Source organism: Sphaeramia orbicularis, chromosome 4 (genome assembly GCF_902148855.1).
Source record: "Sphaeramia orbicularis chromosome 4, fSphaOr1.1, whole genome shotgun sequence".
Taxonomy (NCBI): domain Eukaryota; kingdom Metazoa; phylum Chordata; class Actinopteri; order Kurtiformes; family Apogonidae; genus Sphaeramia; species Sphaeramia orbicularis.
This window is the reverse complement of record NC_043960.1, coordinates 13720165-13739628: the sequence shown is the minus strand read 5'-3', so window position 1 is coordinate 13739628 and position 19464 is coordinate 13720165. Positions and strand designations below refer to the sequence as shown.

Below are 19464 nucleotides of genomic sequence, written 5' to 3'. Positions count from 1 at the left end.
CTGCAAACAAATCAAAGAAAAAAGTAGCTCAATACACTAGTGACAACTACAAATAACATGAAGGTGGTGAACAAAGAAAATATTAACAAAAAAAACAAAAACTATGCATTATCTCACCATGGCCACATGCATGGAGTGTCGGTCTGCCTCACTGTAAACAGCCACAGATCGAACTCCCATCTTTTTGGCTGTTCGCATCACACGACATGCAATCTCTCCTCGATTGGCTATAAGCACCTTCTCTATCCTCGCCACCCCTGGACAGGATGGTAACAATATGAACATTGATATAATCTCAGAATGTAGCTCCATATCATCAATTATTTATGAAATCAAATGGGTAGCAACACACATAATTGTTTAATGAGAACAAAACATTACTATCCCACTTCAGCTGAACACTAACAGAACATACCAGTGTCTGAAACCAGGAATGATTCAATCATATCAACTCATGCAGCACCTCCCAGTTAATCATGGATGTTATTTTGAAAATCCTGTGAAAATCTCTAATAATTTCACAGGACTTCGCAAATCCTAAAGTTAAAGCTCTAACTTTGGCTCTCAGAGCTGTATTTTATCATTATTATTATAGTCTAAACATCACCACCTGCTTATTTTTTACTGGACTGGATTAAAATGTAAAAATGATACACGTTTCCTGATTATTTCAGTTATTGCTAAAATCAAATTAATAAAATAATTTGATTTCCAAAAAAATCCATTCAGTTTAGTTCAGCTTTACTTTTTGAAAATTTTCAATGATTATTAATGTTTTGCAACCAAACACTGACTCTTGGGGTATTACTATTTTCTATTCCATCATAGAACTTAGCTACTTCCATGGTTTTGGGGTTGAAAACCCCGCTTTTTGACTAAAATTTTTAAAGGACAACTTCAAATATTCTTGAAACTTTTAAGGGAAAATGGTTCATTTTCATGGCTGACATACATATAAAGCTGAAATATGTTATTTTAAAAAAGTCTCCCAGCACTTAATATTTTTTTTAATGAAGGACCTGGGGGCAGCTGTGGCCTAGAGGGTTGGAGAAGTGGTTTGTGCTCGCTGCGTCACCAGTTTGGTTGCCTGGACCAGCAGAGAAATTGTTGGCTGATGTGCCCTTGAGTAAGGCACCTCATCTCCCTATTTGCCCCTTGGGTGCCTGACATGTCAGCCCACTGCTCCTAGGCTGCAGTGTGTGGTGTGTTCCTGCATGTTCAGCTAGTGATGGGTTAAAAGCAGAAGGTCAATTTCGGTGTGTTTTGCATATCCGCTTATAAAATATATAAAGACAAATAAAGATTCTTCTCAATTCCTTGTATTTAGAGTGGACAAAACCAGAAAAACAGGAAATATTAGATATTATACAACATTATACATGTTGCGAAATATCCTTAGGGTTTCTTGGATATTTGGTATAAATTCCAACCTAATGCTGCACAAAAATAAGCAATTATTCAGGCTTACGGAACACAAGCTGATGATGAAATCCAGCTTAAGAGGGGAAAAAAGAAAATAATCAGAAGTAAAACTGTAGCCTATTTAGAGTAGAGCTTAAGGATTTTGAAAAGTTCCATAAAGTTAACATGCCTGACATAAACTGGGAGATCCTAAATGAGTTGATATGAAATGACCCTAAGTCTATAACAAAGTGCAACTATTGAACATTACATTCACTCACCTCCTGAAACGAGCCTCACCCCTCTTTTGGTCCATGACAGTTTTCTGAAGAGGAGAGTAAACAAGTTGTATATCAGGCATGTTTCTCTGGTTGTGAAGGGCACAGTTAACCTTGCATTCACCAAGTGTTACACGAGGATTCATTTCAGTAATTATAATCACAAACCTGACCTACCATGATGCTTTTGACAGAAGTCTTAAACTAAATCAGTATGTTGTAGCAGCTAGCTGTGTGCCTGCTACCTTTATTTAACCTTGCACAGATGTTATCTGACCCAGACGGTCGCAGGATGGGAAAGATTTAGATATTGAGAGAGCGAAATAGCCTACATTCCTCACGTTAGCTAACTATGTGCACCAGCAGATAATTTATGAGTCCAGTCATTGATACACTTCTGTTTTGTTAGCACAGTCGTATCATTCAATGGTCGGTAAATTTGATAGCTGTAAACCAACGTGAAGAAGGTTATAAAGGCTGGTTGATAAGGTTATGTGAGGAGAGTTTTAAGACAGAACACACCAGAGTTTTAGTCTACTCACTGTGTAAATATCCTCAGACCCTGGAGAGTAGGGAAACTCAGGATAACTGCAGCCATAGCTACCAGCTGCTGTGGCTAGCTAAAGCTAAACTAGCCGCTAGCAACAGAACTAACAAGCTGGGGAGAAAAAACGCGAAGTTGTAACTTAATAAATGTCATAAACAGGAGAGTCTGAGTAAAATTAAGAAATTACTCGCGTTAAATAAAAGATAGGTGTGTAGCAGATAAATTTTATGTCGCTGTAGTTGACGTAAAACCAATATAATTATTATGTGTGTGTATGTTATCTATTTTGACCTTTCTGAGGACCCGTAATGTCGACAGCCAATGAGAAAGGTTAATATGGAGGTGGGGAGGAAGCTGCAGTCATAAAAAGTGACCACAAGATGGCGGCGTTTCTTCGTCAATCAAGTATTTTATTTTATTTTATTTTATTTTATTTTATTTTATTTTATTTTTATTTATTTTATTTCGAACATGCAAAGAAAAATAAGACAAAACAAAGCAATTAAGATATAAATAAAATAACATTTAAATGGACAGAATCTATCTTCAAGCACATACAAGTCTGAATATTGCATGGTCTAAAAGGAGTAGGAAGAAGTATAAACTTATTTAATCCTACCCCTCAGTGTTTTTACACCTTTATCATTAACTTAATACAACAATCAACCTATACTATCTCCCTAATTTTAGCACTGAACCACAACAATCCATAATGGAGTAACTGAATTATCCACAACAGTATGTTCACGTCAGTACAGTCATACAAACAGACTCAACAAATCAAGCAATGAATTACAATTAAATTTTTAAAAAAATCATCCACAGCACTTGTCTTTTTACAAGTCATGTTTGCAATCCAAAAATTGGCTGTATTGTTAATAGACTGAGGACAGACAGACTTACACAGGGGTTTTATATACAGTGTCTAATCACAACACGTGACCTGTAATATATGTCATTTTACAGAAACAGAAAAAATTCTTTTAAAACTTTTCAAACATGTGATCAGTTATAAATGATCAAAAGTCAAATGTTTCAAATGTCCACAAATACAGTTACACAGGTGTTTTATATGCAGTGTCTGACCACAATAGCACTTGACCTGCAAATACGTCATCTTAGAAGAGCAGAAAATAACTTATTTAACCTTATCATACATACAATCAGTCATAAATCTTCAAACGTCCACAAATACAAATAATTTTTAGTGATCCGACTGCTTTGCACTCATACATTTCTCATGGAAGTGGCACTCATGGAAGTCACATATTGCTTATGTTAAAAAAAAGTGTCTATTTCTGTATTGAGTAAACCAAAATATGTGTTGGATTATAAAGCAATGAGAATTTTATATTGTTCACTTATTGTGCCGTATTTGAGTTATTGTATTGAAGTATGGGGCAACACATATATGAGTAACACAAAACCATTGTTTTTATTACAGAAAAGAGCAATAAGAATCATGTATAATGTTAATTTCAGGGAACATACAAATGAGTTGTTTATTAAATCAGGATTGTTTAAGTTTAAAGAAGTGGTTGAATTAAGGACATTGCTGATTGTGTTTAGAGCGAGAAACGGACTTTTGCCTGCAAACTTGCAGAGATGATTTGTTTTAGTATCACAGGATGAAGAACATAGAAGGAGGTTTAATTTTAAACAGCAAAGGATGCGGACTAATTTGAAGAAAATTGGTATTTCTGTTGTGGGTGTCAGGATGTGGAATTCTTTGGCAGTGGAAGAGAAGAGCTGTACAAATATTTTTCAGTTTAAGAGGTTGTATAAGGAAAAAATAGAGAAGCTTTATAAAAGCATGTGATGATATAATTCAACTTATGGATGTTGGATTTATTTTATTTGCACTGACTATCAGGTAAACTGTTTACTGTAATAACTGTAATGGCAACTTATCTGATGTGAGCAGATGTTTCAAGAAAGGGGCAGGTGTTATAAGTTTTCTTCATCCTGGTCCTTTCTAATCACTTAGATTGGAATGATTGAATAAATTAAAATGAAAATGAATTTTATAAACAGGTATTAGTCAAATTTCTTTGCATTTATACAGGTCCATGTAATTATACTGTCCATTTGAATGTGGTGACAAACACCACATTCAGCATGTGTGCACAGTTCTTATTCACTAATTTACAAAAACAGATTTACAAAAATAGATTTACAAAAGCAAAAAGACTATTTTGGGCGTATCTCAATGTGGTCAAAAATAGTCTTTTGTATTTGTATTTGTGGACGTTTGAAACATTTGACTTTTAATCATTTATAATTGATCATACGTGGTCAGACACTGCATATAAAACACCTGTGTAACTGTATTTGTGGACATTTGAAACATTTGACTTTTGATCATTTATAACTGATCACATGTTTGAAAAGTTTTAAAATAATTTTTTCTGTTTCTCTGAAATGACATATATTACAGGTTACGTGTTGTGATTAGACACTGTATATAAAACTCCTGTGTAAGTCTGTCTGTCCTCAGTCTGATGAAGGGCCTCGGCCCAAAACGTCACGTTGCTGAATAAATGTTTTGGGAGCTCACAGGTTTTGTGGACCTTCCTTTATTTTTTCATGGTTAATTTTGGGATCCTGCACACCTCCTATTTTTTGTGGATGTTTACCTCTTTTCATGTATTGTTAATAGACCATTCATTAATTTAATTCTACTCAATATGTTCTACAGTCTATGCTCAACACTTCAAATATAGCAGTTCCTCATTGCAGATTATAAAATAACTTGCTTTATATTGCTTCATTTTTTAACATTTGAATTTTCTTCTGTTGATTTTTTATTTATTTATTTTGCAATTTGTTTTTCCAAGAATAAATAGATTAAATGGAGAAAAAAAACTTGCTTACAATTCTGCATATTATTCAATTTACCAACCCATGACTTAATCCAATAAGCAAAAACATCAGGCTGTTGAAAGAAGCAGCACAGAGAACATGTAAAGCAGTTACATAATGATAACAAAGACAAAAGACCATAGAAAATAACAAAATAATCATATTCTATCCTAAATAAATCCAACATAAATTTAATAAAGCTGTTGTATTTGTTGTTTTGACGTCAGAAATCAGCCGTCTCCTCTTTTGTTATTGCCTCTCACAGACTTTCATATCCTTGTCTGCGTCGGTCTTTGATGAACAGGAAGGTTAACACAGCGATCAGGATGAGACCGACCACCGTGGCCCCGATGACGATGGGAATGACCCGCCTGTTGAAGTCAGCCCAGCACTCCACCTCTGATAAACATAAGATAAACAACAACAAAGATGAGGACAAGGTGTTCTGTCATTAATTCACTAGGAATTTAAAAAACAATAACTGTAAGTGGAAATCCTCATCTCCACCAACCTTCTCAAAATGGATCAAGGAAGTACTTTATTTTCTCAAATTGGAAAAAATTTGTTTGACATTAGCTGGAGCCTCGAACACTTTTGAAAAGACATGGACTCCTTTTCTGATCTATGTGAATAGTGCAATCTGTTATGTTTCTCTTGACTGAGCATTTTGATATACAGTTTTTTTGCTTTTGTTTTTTTTCCCGTAATATTTAAAGTGGAAATTTTGTACTTCTATTTTGTATTTTATTTACTGTTTATTTATTTGTTTATTTTTATCTTTCCTGTGATTTGAGGGGATGTGTGCCAGGGGAGGGGGGGATTTGTTCTGCTTGTTGTTTTTCTGTGATGGACTTTTGTATTATGTCGGAACTATGTTCTTTTTTTTTTTTTTTTTTTTTTTTTTTATATATGAAAAAAATAACAAAAACCAATAAACAGAAGGTTAAAAAAAAAACCAAAACAATAACTGTGAAAATCTGCACCAAAATGTTTGTTTTCACATTCCATGAAACTCTCGTCTACTCTTCTAAAGTACAAAATTACAGATCTTTGCATTTTTCTTGAATGTTTCCATTTAAGGCAGCTTTATACTTCTTTTCCATTATTTTAAAGATGTATATGTTGCACTTCTTCCTCTTCTATATCCACCTCATACTTTTCAGATTACAGTTTCCAATCCCCCTCGTGATAAAAATCAGTGTGTTTATTTTTAATATTTGTGATACACTGAAGGATTAAGCTTTCCTTTATGGGTTAGGTATAAAATTCTCCACTATTTTAGGCAGAATAAACACTTTTAATGCCCTCTTTGATTGTCACAAATCTTATTCAACCCTCTAAGACCTAAATAGTCACTATCAGAATCTACTGATATAAATATTTAATAACTTTTGAACCAATAATTCTATTATTACATTAAAATAATCCAAGTAAGATGCAGTTTCTCAGCTTTTCAGTGACATCATATATGGAATATTTGGACGTACAGAAGGCTATGACTCTTCTGAAAACTATATTTTTACATTTGTAGGTCTTTTTAGTGTGCGCACTTATTCTTTAGGAAAACGTATTTCCTTCAGTTAGAGGATTCTGAAATCCTCTAACTGAAGGAAATATGTTTTTGTGTTTTCTATGTTTTAATTAATCTATTTATATATTGATTCTTTACTCTGAAATCCTGTATGCCAAGACAATAATGAGCTGCTGTAAATATTTTTGTTTTTTACACCCACTCGGAATGTATATAGTTTACTGGTAAAATTTTTCAGTGTTTGTAAAAACCTAATTTCTTTCAATAAAAACAGAATTTAAAAAAAAAAGTGCTTAGCTTGAACATCTAATAGGATGAATCCTGGTAGTAAAACACTGACAGGGACCATTTCACTGCACATTGACTACTCTTACATTTCATACTTGAGTATATTTTCACATGCTATTAGTCATTTTAAGGATGTGTGTAGTTCTTGCACTGCTGGACCCTCAGTCACCTTTTCCATACTGTCCTTTGGGGACAGTGAAGGCCTGTATCTGCAGAGGGACGAGTTTGACGTTGAACACAGACGACATCAGGAGCAGGTTCTCAGATTTACACTTGAAGCTCCGCCCATCTGTGGTCTTGAACAGCTTCTCATGGTCGACCAAACCTGAGTAAGTCTTATCTAGAATGGAGACGGTACAAAACACACAAATTTGGATTGTTTGGATATTATCAAAGTGCAGTGGTAAATATAACTGTCCTGTTGTTATGTGTTTTACGAGTCTTACTGGCACATTTCTGACAGACCGGCAGAGGAGACACATGAGCGGTGATCTTGGTGACGTAGAAGACATCCTTTTCCTACAAACAGAAGTACAAAATCTAAAACAGATTCACAGGTAAACACACATTTCATGTAGATATGCATGTGGATAAATATGGATATAATATTGAACAGACATTATAGCGGAAAAGTAGAGTAAGAAAAATGATTCATTTCACTCATTTAGTCAGAGTCTGTTATTCTGAATATGCATGGACATTCCTCTTCAGCTGGTTTGACCCAAAGTTATTTCCATAAATCTAACAAAATTTTACCCAGAGATTTATTAAAGTAACCATATACTTGATCTAAATTGATTATTGGTAAATATTTTGCAACTCTAACTTAAACTAACCATTTTGATTAACCTAAAATATATATATATATATCTTAACTGATTTTGAACTTAAAACCTCCTTTTCCATTAGAAGAGTAACCAGTGATCATGGATTTTTATGGTGTAAATGCATCAGACACACATACGCAGATCTGGACAGTTTGTGTATTTCTGTGCACCTTTGCAACACAATTTTAGTTTTAACCCTATAAATCCATTTGTATCATATTTGCTACACCAGGTTACACCAGGTTCTGAGACCGATACCTGCCTTAAAAAAACTGTTGTAAGTGACCCTATACGTGTTTTCTGCCCCCTGGTGGATTCTCATCCCACTGAAACCAGTGGAAGGCTTTTTTTTTTTTTTCCCTTCTTCAATATGGCCGCTATTGTTAAATCATTCACACACTTTTTGCAGGAAAGTCTACAGCAGTTTTCAAAGTTATGTTAAGAAGCACATTTATGTTGTTTTTAAAAAAAAAAAAAAAAAAAAAAAATTATACATAAGTACTGACACATTGCATAGTTACTTGAAAATTGATTGCTGAATTTTGTCAAAAACGTGTGGATCATATTTGACAGTACAGGTAAATAAGGTGCTTTAGAAAACAAAAACAAAAACAATGTATCAAATGTGATACAAAAATATATCATAAACAAAATGATATGGCAAAAGGTTTTGTTTGGATATTGTTAAAAGGTCTAATGAACACCTCAATTCCAAAAAATTTAATTTTGTGGCTGGTTTTTGATGGGTCAGGTTTTACAGGGCTTAGATGTTGCACAGCAGTGGGACCAAAAAACAGATGTGGTACATTGTTTTTCAGTATCAGTCATATGTAATGGCTGCAGGTCAGTACATGAGCACAACTACTGGTGTATTTTTGACATTTACTCATGTATTCTTATTTTTACGGTCATGAACCCAGTCAACTTTATTTCTAAAGCACTTTAAAAACAACACTATTGGCCAAAGTGCTGTACACAGACAACATGAATGTCATAAACACTATGGTTTATTACATTCATACCTTGTTGACTTGTCATCTAGTACTGATTCATTTTCCTCTCCTCTATAACTCAAATATAGATGCACCATATATATAAACATTATTCCTGTCAGTATTTTGTGTCCATTTTTCATTTTCTCTTCAGTTTGTTTTCATTTTCATGATCATTTTATATGCTACAGGAACATGCAGATGCTAAATATCACTGAAAGGTCACAAAGTACCAGCTGTTAGGATCATGAAATGTCCACAGAGAAGGTCAAATGTGTTGTGTGTTTCTGAATGTTCTGCACCTTTCTGAATGTGAACTGCAGACTGGCAGCGTTGTCTGGCAGCGTTAGAGACATTAGAGCAGCTTGTTTCTCACAGTAACCAGTGGTTTGGACTCTGGACGGGTCCAGGTTGAAGTACCAGGTCTGTAGGAAACACAAAGGAAACAAATAATACATGATAACACCTTGATTTTAAGGTCCTTTTAATAGTCTTTAAATGTCTTAATGGTCTTGCGCCTTCTTATCTTTTAGACTTGCTTTTACCCTATGAACCCTCGCGGACCCTGAGGTCCTCTGGCACTGGCCTTTTAACAGTTCCAAAAGCCAATACAAAAACCCATGGAGAGGCAGCTTTTCAGCATTATGCTCCTCGCCTCTGGAACAGCCTGCCAGGGAACCTCAGGGCCGCAGAGAATGTAGAAATTTTTAAAACCAGGCTCAAGACCCACCTTTTTAATTTGGCTTTTAACTGATGCTTCTGTTTTATCTACGCAAAGGTTTTATAGTTATATTTAATATATATATCTTAAGATTCTTTTAACCAGTGCTTCTGTTTTATCATTTTAATGTTTAATATTTTTATTATTTTCATATATGTCTTAAATTTAGCTTCTTTTAATCAGTTCTTTTATATCTTTTTAATGTTTCTTATTCTCCGGTGTTTCATCAGAGGGAGCCCTCCATGCCGGGGGGCGGCTGTGGACTCCGGGGGCTGTGGCACCTTCTCTCACTGGGGTCCGCTCCTTTCTGGTGGGTGGGGGTCCCAGTTGGCCCTCTCCCACTAGTTGGGATGCGGGGCTGGGTTGCTGGTGCCTGGTCGCCGGGGTCGGCGGCTGCCTCCTGGTGCGGATGGCTCCCTGAGACAGTGCCTCCTAAATTGATCTTTTACCTTTACTTGTACATTTTTGTTCTGGTCTACCCGTGCTTAGTCAGTCTTCTTAAGTATGTGTGAGCTTGTGGGTTTGCATGTATATGTGTGTGTGTGTGTGTGTGTGTGTGTGCGGGTGAGTGGGTGGGTGTGGGTGGGGGGCGGTACTGATTTTTAAACTGATATGTAAAGCACTTTGTGCTACAGTTTTTAATGTATGAAAAGTGCTATATAAATAAAGATTATTATTATTATAACACAAGACAGAGTCACAAGTCAGTACTTCTCATTTATGTCACAAAAACATGTGCAAGTATACATCATGTTGTTGTGAATATGTTTATAGTCTGTACAGTTTTTATTAACCTTTTCATGCATGAATTATGAGAACCTTAATCAAAAATTTTTTCCTGAGTGTTTTTATTCCTCTTTAGGCATGAAAAAAACAATGTGATAGAAAATTTTCTTCTGAAAAAAAAAAAAAATAAATAAATAAAATAAAAATAATTTTTTAAAAAAAATTTAAAAATACATTAAGAAAAATAATAATGACAAAAAAAATTCTTATGAATCTATTTTTCATGAAGTTGCAAAAATTTCCATTCAGCTGGACACCACACGTTTAATTTTTGACACACAGAAACATGTATTTACTGATAAATTGTGTGAAAACTGTGGGGAAGGCTTGTGATTCTGGGGGTTTATCCTCAGGAGAGATCTACATAATGTTACCAGTTCATGTCAGAAAAAACATGTAGTGTCTTAAAACTTTAATAAAGATATGTGTAAAGAAAAAACAAAAACAAAAGAACAACGAAAAGAACAACAAAATCCATGAATATATAAGAGAACAGCTGTAGAATAGCTGTCCACTGTAGTGACCACTATGCACGAAAGGGTTAATATTAGTTTTTAATTTTTATTGCACTATTTAGTTTTTTTGCATTATATTTATGTACTGTATGTACACTTTCTTTCTTGCACTTTACTCTGTTGCTGCATTGACCATTGAACTTCCTTGTTTTGGAATCAATAAAGTCTAATGTAATGTAATGTAATCTAAATGAATCTAATGTAATCTAACCTTATTTTATCTTATCTTATCTTATCTTATCTTATCTTATCTTATCTTATCTTATCATACAGTTTCATAATGTACATCAGCTCTAGCATCTCAGTTTGTGTTTCACTTATTGAAAGACTTTTTTTTTCTTTTAACGGTGAAACCAACTTGTAACACCTCAAAAACAGAGATGCTGACACAAACACAGACTTGCTGCAATAACTGCTGAAACACTAGATAATAACACAGATACACACTGTGAATAGCAGCCCTAACAGTACACACACACACACACCACACACACACACACACACACACACCACACACACACACACACACACGCACACTGCTGATCCAGTCACAGCCTCAAACCTTCTTTTCGATGACAATGAACTCTGCTCCCATCGAGGCTTTGATGCAGGGTTTCCCAGCGCGGGTTCTCAGCGTGTACATCCCTGCACATAAAACACAACACAATACACACACACACACACACACACACACACAATGGAAAGTTACTTTTATCTTCAGTGAAATAAACAACATTTGTTTTCATGCCGCTGCAGGTTGGTTGTGTATTCCAGAAACTCATGCTCCTGACTGTACATTAATAAAACATGAGTGTATTCGTTCTGATTTATTTATTTCCTTTTCTTCCATTCTTTCTATTTCTGTCTTTTTCTTTGCTTGTTCTGTTTTGTTTATATGTGGGTGATGATGGGGCTGGAAGCATGGGAGGCTAAACAAAGTGTATTTGTTGTTTATTTTTTATTTCTGCATTGATCACTGTGTAATTGCAATGCTGGGCACAAATGATAAATATTTGATGACAAACAAAGGATCAGAAACATGAATATGGTCTCATGTTGGCTCTAAAGTATCTCTTCAAATTTAAGATTTATGTACAACTTCCTGTACACAAAGTTGGAATATTTTTGGGGTTTTTTTGTTTTTTTTTTTTACCTTCTCTCATGAAATGATTTTGACAATGTGATTTAATCTTGATTAAGTGTAACTGGGACTCATTATGTAATCATTGCACCAGGTCACAGTTGATTACTGATGTGTATTGAATAAGAATAAAAAGATGAATGTGTCTGAAAACAACATTATTCTAAATTTAGGGTCAACAGTGTATCTTAATTTCATATAAGATGTCCATTTGGATTATGCAATTTTAACATAAACTAGTGAATTTAATGACATGCACATTTGCAAAATGAAAGCTATGCCTTTTACAGTGCATGAAAAGAAAATAGCATAAATATAAAAATACTAAAAAAAAAAACATTGAAAATAAATAAATAAAATCTGAGGAAAAACAAGTAATAAAAAAAGGCAATCACAGTCAGAACCTGAATAAATACAATAAATTAATAAATTCACGTATATTATATTAACATTTCATTGAGATTTAAGCCATTGAAATATTTTTATGATTATTAATGTCAGTTTTTTGTTTCTAAAATTTGATTTAAACTGATTTAGATCTGAATCTAAAAACAGATTAAAAATTTAATATAAAAACAATAAAATAGTGAAGAATAATTTTAATGCTATAATTTTTGCAATGAAATTGAAATGACTTCTAAGAACTAAGACAGGGGTGTCAAACATGCCGTCCATGGACCAAAACCAACCCACCAAAGGTTCCAATCTGGGCTGTGGATGAATTTACAAAGTGCAAAAATTACACTGAAAATATAAACATTCATGGATGTTGAACTCGTTTTAGTTCAGGTTCCACATTCAGACCAATATTATGTCAAGTAGAACAACAGCAGAAAAACCTATAAATCAGGACAACTCCAAATTTTCTCTTTCTTTTAATGCAAAAATAACATTCCTTAACTATCCTTTAACAAAAAAAAAGGGAATAACCTGAACAAATATGAACAACCTGAAATGTTTAAAGAAAATTAAGTGCAATTTTGACAATACTTGGCCTGTTACTAAATGTTTTACGCCTTTGTAGATCCGATTCGTAAAGCATATATATAGAAATGGTAGGTTAAGGAAAAATATTGTTAAAATTGCACAAGAAATTTCAGTTCTTTCATGTTGAGTTATTTTATTATTTTACTGGTCCGGCCAACTTCAGATCAAATTGGGCTGAATGAAGCCCCTGAAAGAAAATGACTTTGACACCCCTGGTCTGAGATAACTATACATTTACCGTAGATCTGTCTGTTTTCGAACCACAATCCACAATTCACCATTCTAAGTGTTAAATCAACCAGTTCATTGTTGCCAGTAAAGTCAACCACAGAGAAGAGCATCGTTAATAAATGTCTGTGAGTGTTTTTTTTGTTTGTTTTGTGGGTCACATCCTGAACAAAAGAGACTATAAATGTAGCCACAACGGTGATAAACAGATAAATGAATGAATCCAGTGAATAAATCCACTGTGTGCGCTTTAATACACGACAAAAGCTTCTTATTTAACAAATGCATCGTATTAAAGTAAGTCTATTAGTTTGTGTTAATTGACACTTTAAATGCAAATAAAACAGGTCAGTGTTAACTACTCGGCCTTTATGTGTTGGTGTTTGTTCATTCTGTACCTATGGGTGGGATGGACTCAGACGGCTGCAGGACCGGTTGGTAGATCTGAGCCTTAGAGTTTGATCCGGTTTGGATGGAGCTGTCATTTCTCTGGTGGTGGAAACCTGGTCAATGCACACAAACACACATTTTTTATTTGGAGTAAGTGTGATATAACACTACAGCTCTCAATGTTCTGTTCAATTCTGTCACATAATAATGAAAAAAGAAAAGAAAGACAAAAAAATAATCAAAAGTACATTCATGAAACAAGTAAACACCAAACAAATACATGCACAAGTAAAAATACTGAAGATAAAGAGGTTTAAGGTGAAAAGATGGAAACAAAAGGAAGCTAAATAGTGGAAAACAAACCAAAAGTAAATGTAAATTTGTAACGTACATGTAACTATAAACTTAAACACGTATGATTTAACAGAGAAGGAGAACGAAACAACACTAGAGTAGTTCAACCCTCAAAGACTTAAAGAACTGCTGATGACCAAGAGCATCAACAGTTCTAGAAGGTTTAATAACTTCTCAACAAATAATCATATCAATATTTTTCAGTAATTCTGATAAAATCTAGTTCTTCATTTTTTCATGGTCTTCCAGTGTGACCTATTTGGACATTCAGAGGCTGTGTAGTGAACATGGAAACATGTCATCTTCTGCAACATGGATTCACCAATAAAACTCTAATGCCAGCAGTTGTAGATGCTTGTTTTTATGTTTATTTTGCTGATAAAGTCACTCTTTCTTTATTTTTTACTACTTTGATGAAATAACATTGAATTTACTCTGAGCTTTTATAACATTTACATGATGTAAATTGAGGAAAATATCTGATTTTCAGTGAAAAAATGCAAAATGTGGAGGGTAATATTTCAATGAATGGCCATAAACTACTTAAGGAAGGTTAAATATAGAGGCAACTTAATTTAAAACTGCATGAGTTTAATTTGTTAGTTTACTTAAGGATAAGATGAAATAAGATAAGATTAAATGAGATGAGATGAGATGAGATAAGATAAGCTAAGCAAAGCTAAGCTAAGCTAAGATAAGATAAGCTAAGATAAGATAAGATAAGATAAGATAAGATAAGATAAGATAAGATAAGATAAGATAAGATAAGATAAGATAAGATAAGATAAGATAAGATAAGATAAGGTAAGATAAGATAAGGTCAGGTCAGGTTAGGTCAGGTGAGATGAGATGAGATAAGGTAAGGTAAGGTAAGATAATTTGAGATAAGATAAGATAAGATAGAGATGACATGACATGACATAACATAACATGACATAACATGATATAACATAACATAACGTATCATAACATGACTTAACATGTCATAACATGAGATAACATACTATAACATAACATGACATGACACAACATGATATAACAAGACATGACATGACATAACATGACATGACATAACAGGACATAACATGATATAACATAACATGACATAACATGACATAACATGGCATAACATAACATAACATAACATAACATAACATAACATAACATAATATGACATAACATAACATAACATAACATGACATAACATAACATAACATAACATAACATAACAGGACATAACATGATATAACATAACATGACATAACATGACATAACATGGCATAACATAACATAACATAACATAATATGACATAACATAACATAACATAACATAACATGACATAACATAACATAACATAATATAACATAACATGACATGACATGACATGACATGACATAATATACAATAAGATTTTACTTATCCCATCTTGGGGAAATCTCACAGTTAACGGCAAAAACATACAACTGATAAGTCTGATATTAATGGAGGTGCATATTCAGGCAAAGGTTTCCGGCAGTTGTCAGACTATTCTCGTTCTGGGCTTAGAATAAACGTTGGTTTCTTCATAACAAAAATACCATGAACCACATTATTTTCAATTCTCAACCAAAAGGCCTTCAGATGTGATCCATCTCCTCATTACTGCTTTCATGATGAATATTTTGAACATGTATTTATTTTCCAAACCTTTAACAGTAAATATCTGTTATTCTCAGTTGAACTACCTTTATTTCCATCACATTTCAAATTAAATTAAGTTATATAAATGGTTCTGTACTACGATACAACAAAATAGTGTAGTTGTATTACTTTTTTTAAGCCACAGATAGATAAAGTGAGAACCATGAAAGGTGTGAGTGAACCAGTGATATGCGTGTGGGAGGAAAACCACAAAACAACCAGCACAGACTCACACACACGCATTCATTTAAGGGAAGAATTACCCCTTAAAGATAAATTAGAAGCATTATAAACAGTATATATCAGTATCAAGCACAACTCATATGTACACTATGCATATCTGAGGATCTGTGACACTAAAGTGACGCTGCTCTTTTTATCTGAGTTTGTTTCAAAGTTTGTTTGAAGAAGTACAAGAAAAAATACAAAACTTGTTTTAATGTGGATTGGTGATAAGATATGTTCACAGACTCACCTGGAATAAGAACAGCCATGAACAAAAGGCCCCATCCACCACCGGCAGCGTTTGTCATCATAGCTGGAGAGAAAAGGACAGAACAGAACAGAACAGAATGATGCTGCAAGTTTAGAAATGCTGTGAAGCTGTGGTTTTACTTGTAAATGTGAGACAGTTAAACAGTTGAGTTGAGGAAGTGACGAGTGTCAGGAGGTGGAACACAGACCACCGAGGATTTTAGTCAGTCCAACAAAGGCTGCAAAGTGTGAACAGCATCAAATATGTAACCCAGTGTTTTTCAGCCTGGGGGTTGGGACTCCACATGGGGTCGCCTGGAATTGAAATGGGGTTGTCTGAAATTTCTAGTAATTGATAAAAAAAAAAAAAAAAAACTTACTGATAAAAAATATATGGTGAGTTGACAGAGACAATCCCAATACATAAAAGACATGACAAACTGAAGCTGAAACTGAAGCACTGTGGTACTGTTTTTCTGTCAATTGTTCATTGTTTTAATTTAATTTAATTTAATTTAATTGCACAAAATAAAAACAGCAATAGAAAAAACAACATTCAAACAAGTAACAAAATTGTGCAGGAGAGGTTAGAAGCCAAAAAGAAGGCTTATATGAATACCTCCCCCGAAATGAACAATACACAAAAACAAAAACAAAAAAAACTAAAAAAAAGAATTAAAAAAAAAAAAAAACAATATAACTGAAATAATAAACTAAAGTAAGAACAATAAAAAATGTAATCCACATTACAAATCATCAAATACAAATCAAGTGATACACAGCCTTACATTTTTTTCATGAATTAAAGTCCTTTTCAGATGCTTTTTAAACAATGATAAAGTAGATGTTGATTGAAGTTCAGGTCTTAGATTATTCCACAGATTTGGTCCACGATATTTCAGAGATTTTTCAGATGCTGCAGCTCTTTCATAATTCATAGTTTGAGTTCTTGTTTGTTCAGTATTAATTGTCAGCCTTGTAAATACAGGCTGGACTGACTGTACATATCCTGACTAAGGAAAATAAAATTCTCCCTTTGTGAAGTAATCTACACATGAATTTCTGCCTCCGTCCATAATATTCATTATATAGACTAAATGTCGTCTAAAATTAACGTATATTTGCAACATAATATAGCAAACTATTACAAGATCAAAAACAAATAAATTTTAGCAAAACAAAAAATGTCTCTGTTTTAAATGTCTGGGGTCACCGGAAATTTGTGATGTTAAAATGGGGTCACGAGCCGAAAAAGGTTGGAAACCATTGCTGTAACTGGCATTACCTTTTACTGTTGGGTCCGATCTAGTGGTAACACATGGACATATTTCATGTTCAACAGTCTCTATCGTGTAACAGAGTAACTTATATGCATGTAGTATATTTGAGTAGGTATCTATGAGTTCTTTAACATTATGTATAACAGCAGCTCCTATACTATGGAATGATCTGCTTCTCCATATCACACAGGCCGCCTCTGTCTGTTTTTAAACCCCTTCTTAAAACCCATCTTTTCTCCGTGGCTTTTGAAACCACATGAGATGTTTGAATGTATTATTTTTATTCAATTGTTTTATTTGGTATTGGTTTCGTGTTCTTATTTGTTGTTGTTTTTCATTGCACAGCTTTTTATGTTCTTGTATTTTATTCTTTTATTCAGGTTTTATCTATTCTCCTGTATTTTTATTTATTTGTTTATTTGTTATTAATCTATTCTTGTATTTTACTCTGTTATTTTGGTTTTTATTTATTTTTCTATACAGCACTTAGGTCCACTGTGGTTGTTTTAAAGTGCTTTACGAATAGAGCTGTATTGGATTGGATAACAAAATTTAGGGGGATAAAATTTTTAGGTGAAAAATGTCAAATTACTGCTCGGTAACACGTGGACTTGAAACAGACATCAATTTATGCAAACATTCAAACATGCGGTTCTTGACAGAAATTGGTAGGACAAAACCTTTTAGATATTATGTTCAACTATGCTGAAAATAAATTTTGGAGTAAAATATTGAAAAGTCTCGGTTTTACTGACATGACAATTATTGGCATGACAAATGTCAAATTAACATTTCTTTAAAGGTTAAAGACTGTTTTTTCTTCTTAAGTGAGAGTTAAAGGAACCAGGCCGGTGGCTACTTGTGGTTAAAATAATTATTTCTGGTTAGAACATTACAAATATTTCAAAAACATAGAGGTGGAAAAAATCAAAACTAAAATTTAATTTTAAAAAATCAGTAAAATTAAGTGCAAAACCTCTGACAATATCAACAAAATGAACCCTAACGACAAAATATAGATGTTTATTGCAATAACAACTGCGCTAGTGGTTATTGTTTTATGTCCCAGCCTCCTGTTGACAATGAAACACCTGAATGCAATTGTCACAATACTTTTTTTCCATGTAGTGTAGTTTATTCTGGTAATCCTCGTTGTACAGTATATACCATATGTTTATTATAGGATGAGGGTTAAAGGTGCATGCAATTATTTGTTTCCACAAGGGGGCAGAATTACATTTTTCTGACTATATTTTTGTTCAGATTTTCACTCATGCATGATATAACATGCAAATTTCCAATTGAGTCTCAACAAAATGTGTGCTTTAACTTAAATGATTATTTTAGACGCACGATCATTGATGAGTTTTGATTCGTTGGATACACAATCTGTCATCAGTCAGCGCTGAACTGACCCCGTCGTACCTGATGAACCTGCTTTAATCCTATATTTATCACTAGACAAACACAATGTCTATGTGTGTATGATACATCCTTATGAACTGTAACATCTGAGCACATTTTACCTCATTTCACAGGCGCGGCAGTGGTGAAATCAGATCAGGGTATAGGGCAAAGGTCGCCGGGGACAAAGTACTTCTTAAAACACACAAAACTAACACCAAACACACACTAAATAGTCTACTAAAAACAGTATGGGACTTACATGTTACTAAATAAAAAAAAGAAAGAATACATGTATTTAAAATGTGAGTCTATATTGAGGTGTAAGTTAAATCTGTCATAAATTAGATTTGTTTTTATGTGTTTTACATGCTCTGATCATGACTGCTGTATTGATTCGACAGGTAGGAGGACAAACAAAAGAGCAAACATTTACTCTCCTTTAACCGACTGATGGTTTCCAGTGTGATTGTGTGTGTCCTCTGTGCCCTCCTGTCCTCTGTGTTTGAGTCTGTCTGTGTGTCATCAGTTTTGTCAGGATTCCCACCTCCGCTTTCAGGGAAACAGCGTTCAGTCGTTCATCCCCGTCCAGAGAGGATTCACTGACCCCTAAAGCTTCTACTTTACAAAACCGTAAGAATCACTTCAGCTTAATTTGGGACATTTTTGCTTTAATTCAGCTGATTACTGGTTCCACTTGGATGTTATTTGCTGTTACAGATCAGTTGTTGTTGTACATCTAGTGGTGTGTGTGTTTGCTTCGTTGTACAGTACACA

At 33.8% G+C, this 19464-nt stretch overlaps 2 protein-coding genes across 4 annotated transcripts in view; both read right to left on the bottom strand.

Moving 5' to 3' along the window:
- The window catches only part of mccc1 (methylcrotonyl-CoA carboxylase subunit), a 38067-nt gene extending 35561 nt beyond the window's left edge, over positions 1–2506 (bottom strand). For all 3 annotated transcript variants that reach the window (XR_003935202.1, XR_003935203.1, XM_030131804.1), the window contains exons 1-3: positions 2222–2506; positions 1683–1726; positions 118–257 (exon numbers count right to left, since the gene is read on the bottom strand). Coding sequence is in view for 1 of the 3 variants with exons in the window: in XM_030131804.1 (XP_029987664.1) it covers positions 118–257; positions 1683–1726; positions 2222–2277 (240 nt within the window). In the remaining 2 variants the exon portion in view is untranslated. The remainder of the gene's footprint in view (positions 1–117; positions 258–1682; positions 1727–2221) is intronic.
- Positions 2507–4134: 1628 nt separating this feature from the next.
- On the bottom strand, positions 4135–16129 carry lamp3 (lysosomal associated membrane protein 3). The gene is made up of 7 exons (XM_030132678.1): positions 16005–16129; positions 13503–13607; positions 11311–11393; positions 9029–9151; positions 7354–7426; positions 7077–7247; positions 4135–5487 (listed from the first exon to the last, which is right to left on the bottom strand). The coding sequence occupies exons 1-7, from the start codon at positions 16063–16065 to the stop codon at positions 5348–5350; spliced, it is 756 nt and encodes a 251-aa protein (XP_029988538.1). The 5' UTR covers positions 16066–16129; the 3' UTR covers positions 4135–5347.
- Positions 16130–19464: the final 3335 nt, after the last annotated feature.

What these genes read in the sequence shown, in the direction of transcription:
- lamp3 (XM_030132678.1), bottom strand. Translation starts at nt 16,065, where the DNA reads ATGATGACAAACGCTGCCGGTGGTGGATGGGGCCTTTTGTTCATGGCT. An exon ending in TGCAGTTCACATTCAGAAAG is followed by an intron (nt 7,427 to 9,028) that starts GTGCAGAACATT and finishes TTCTGTTTGTAG; the next exon opens with GAAAAGGATGTCTTCTACGT. An exon ending in GGTCTGTCAGAAATGTGCCA is followed by an intron (nt 7,248 to 7,353) that starts GTAAGACTCGTA and finishes TCTCCATTCTAG; the next exon opens with ATAAGACTTACTCAGGTTTG.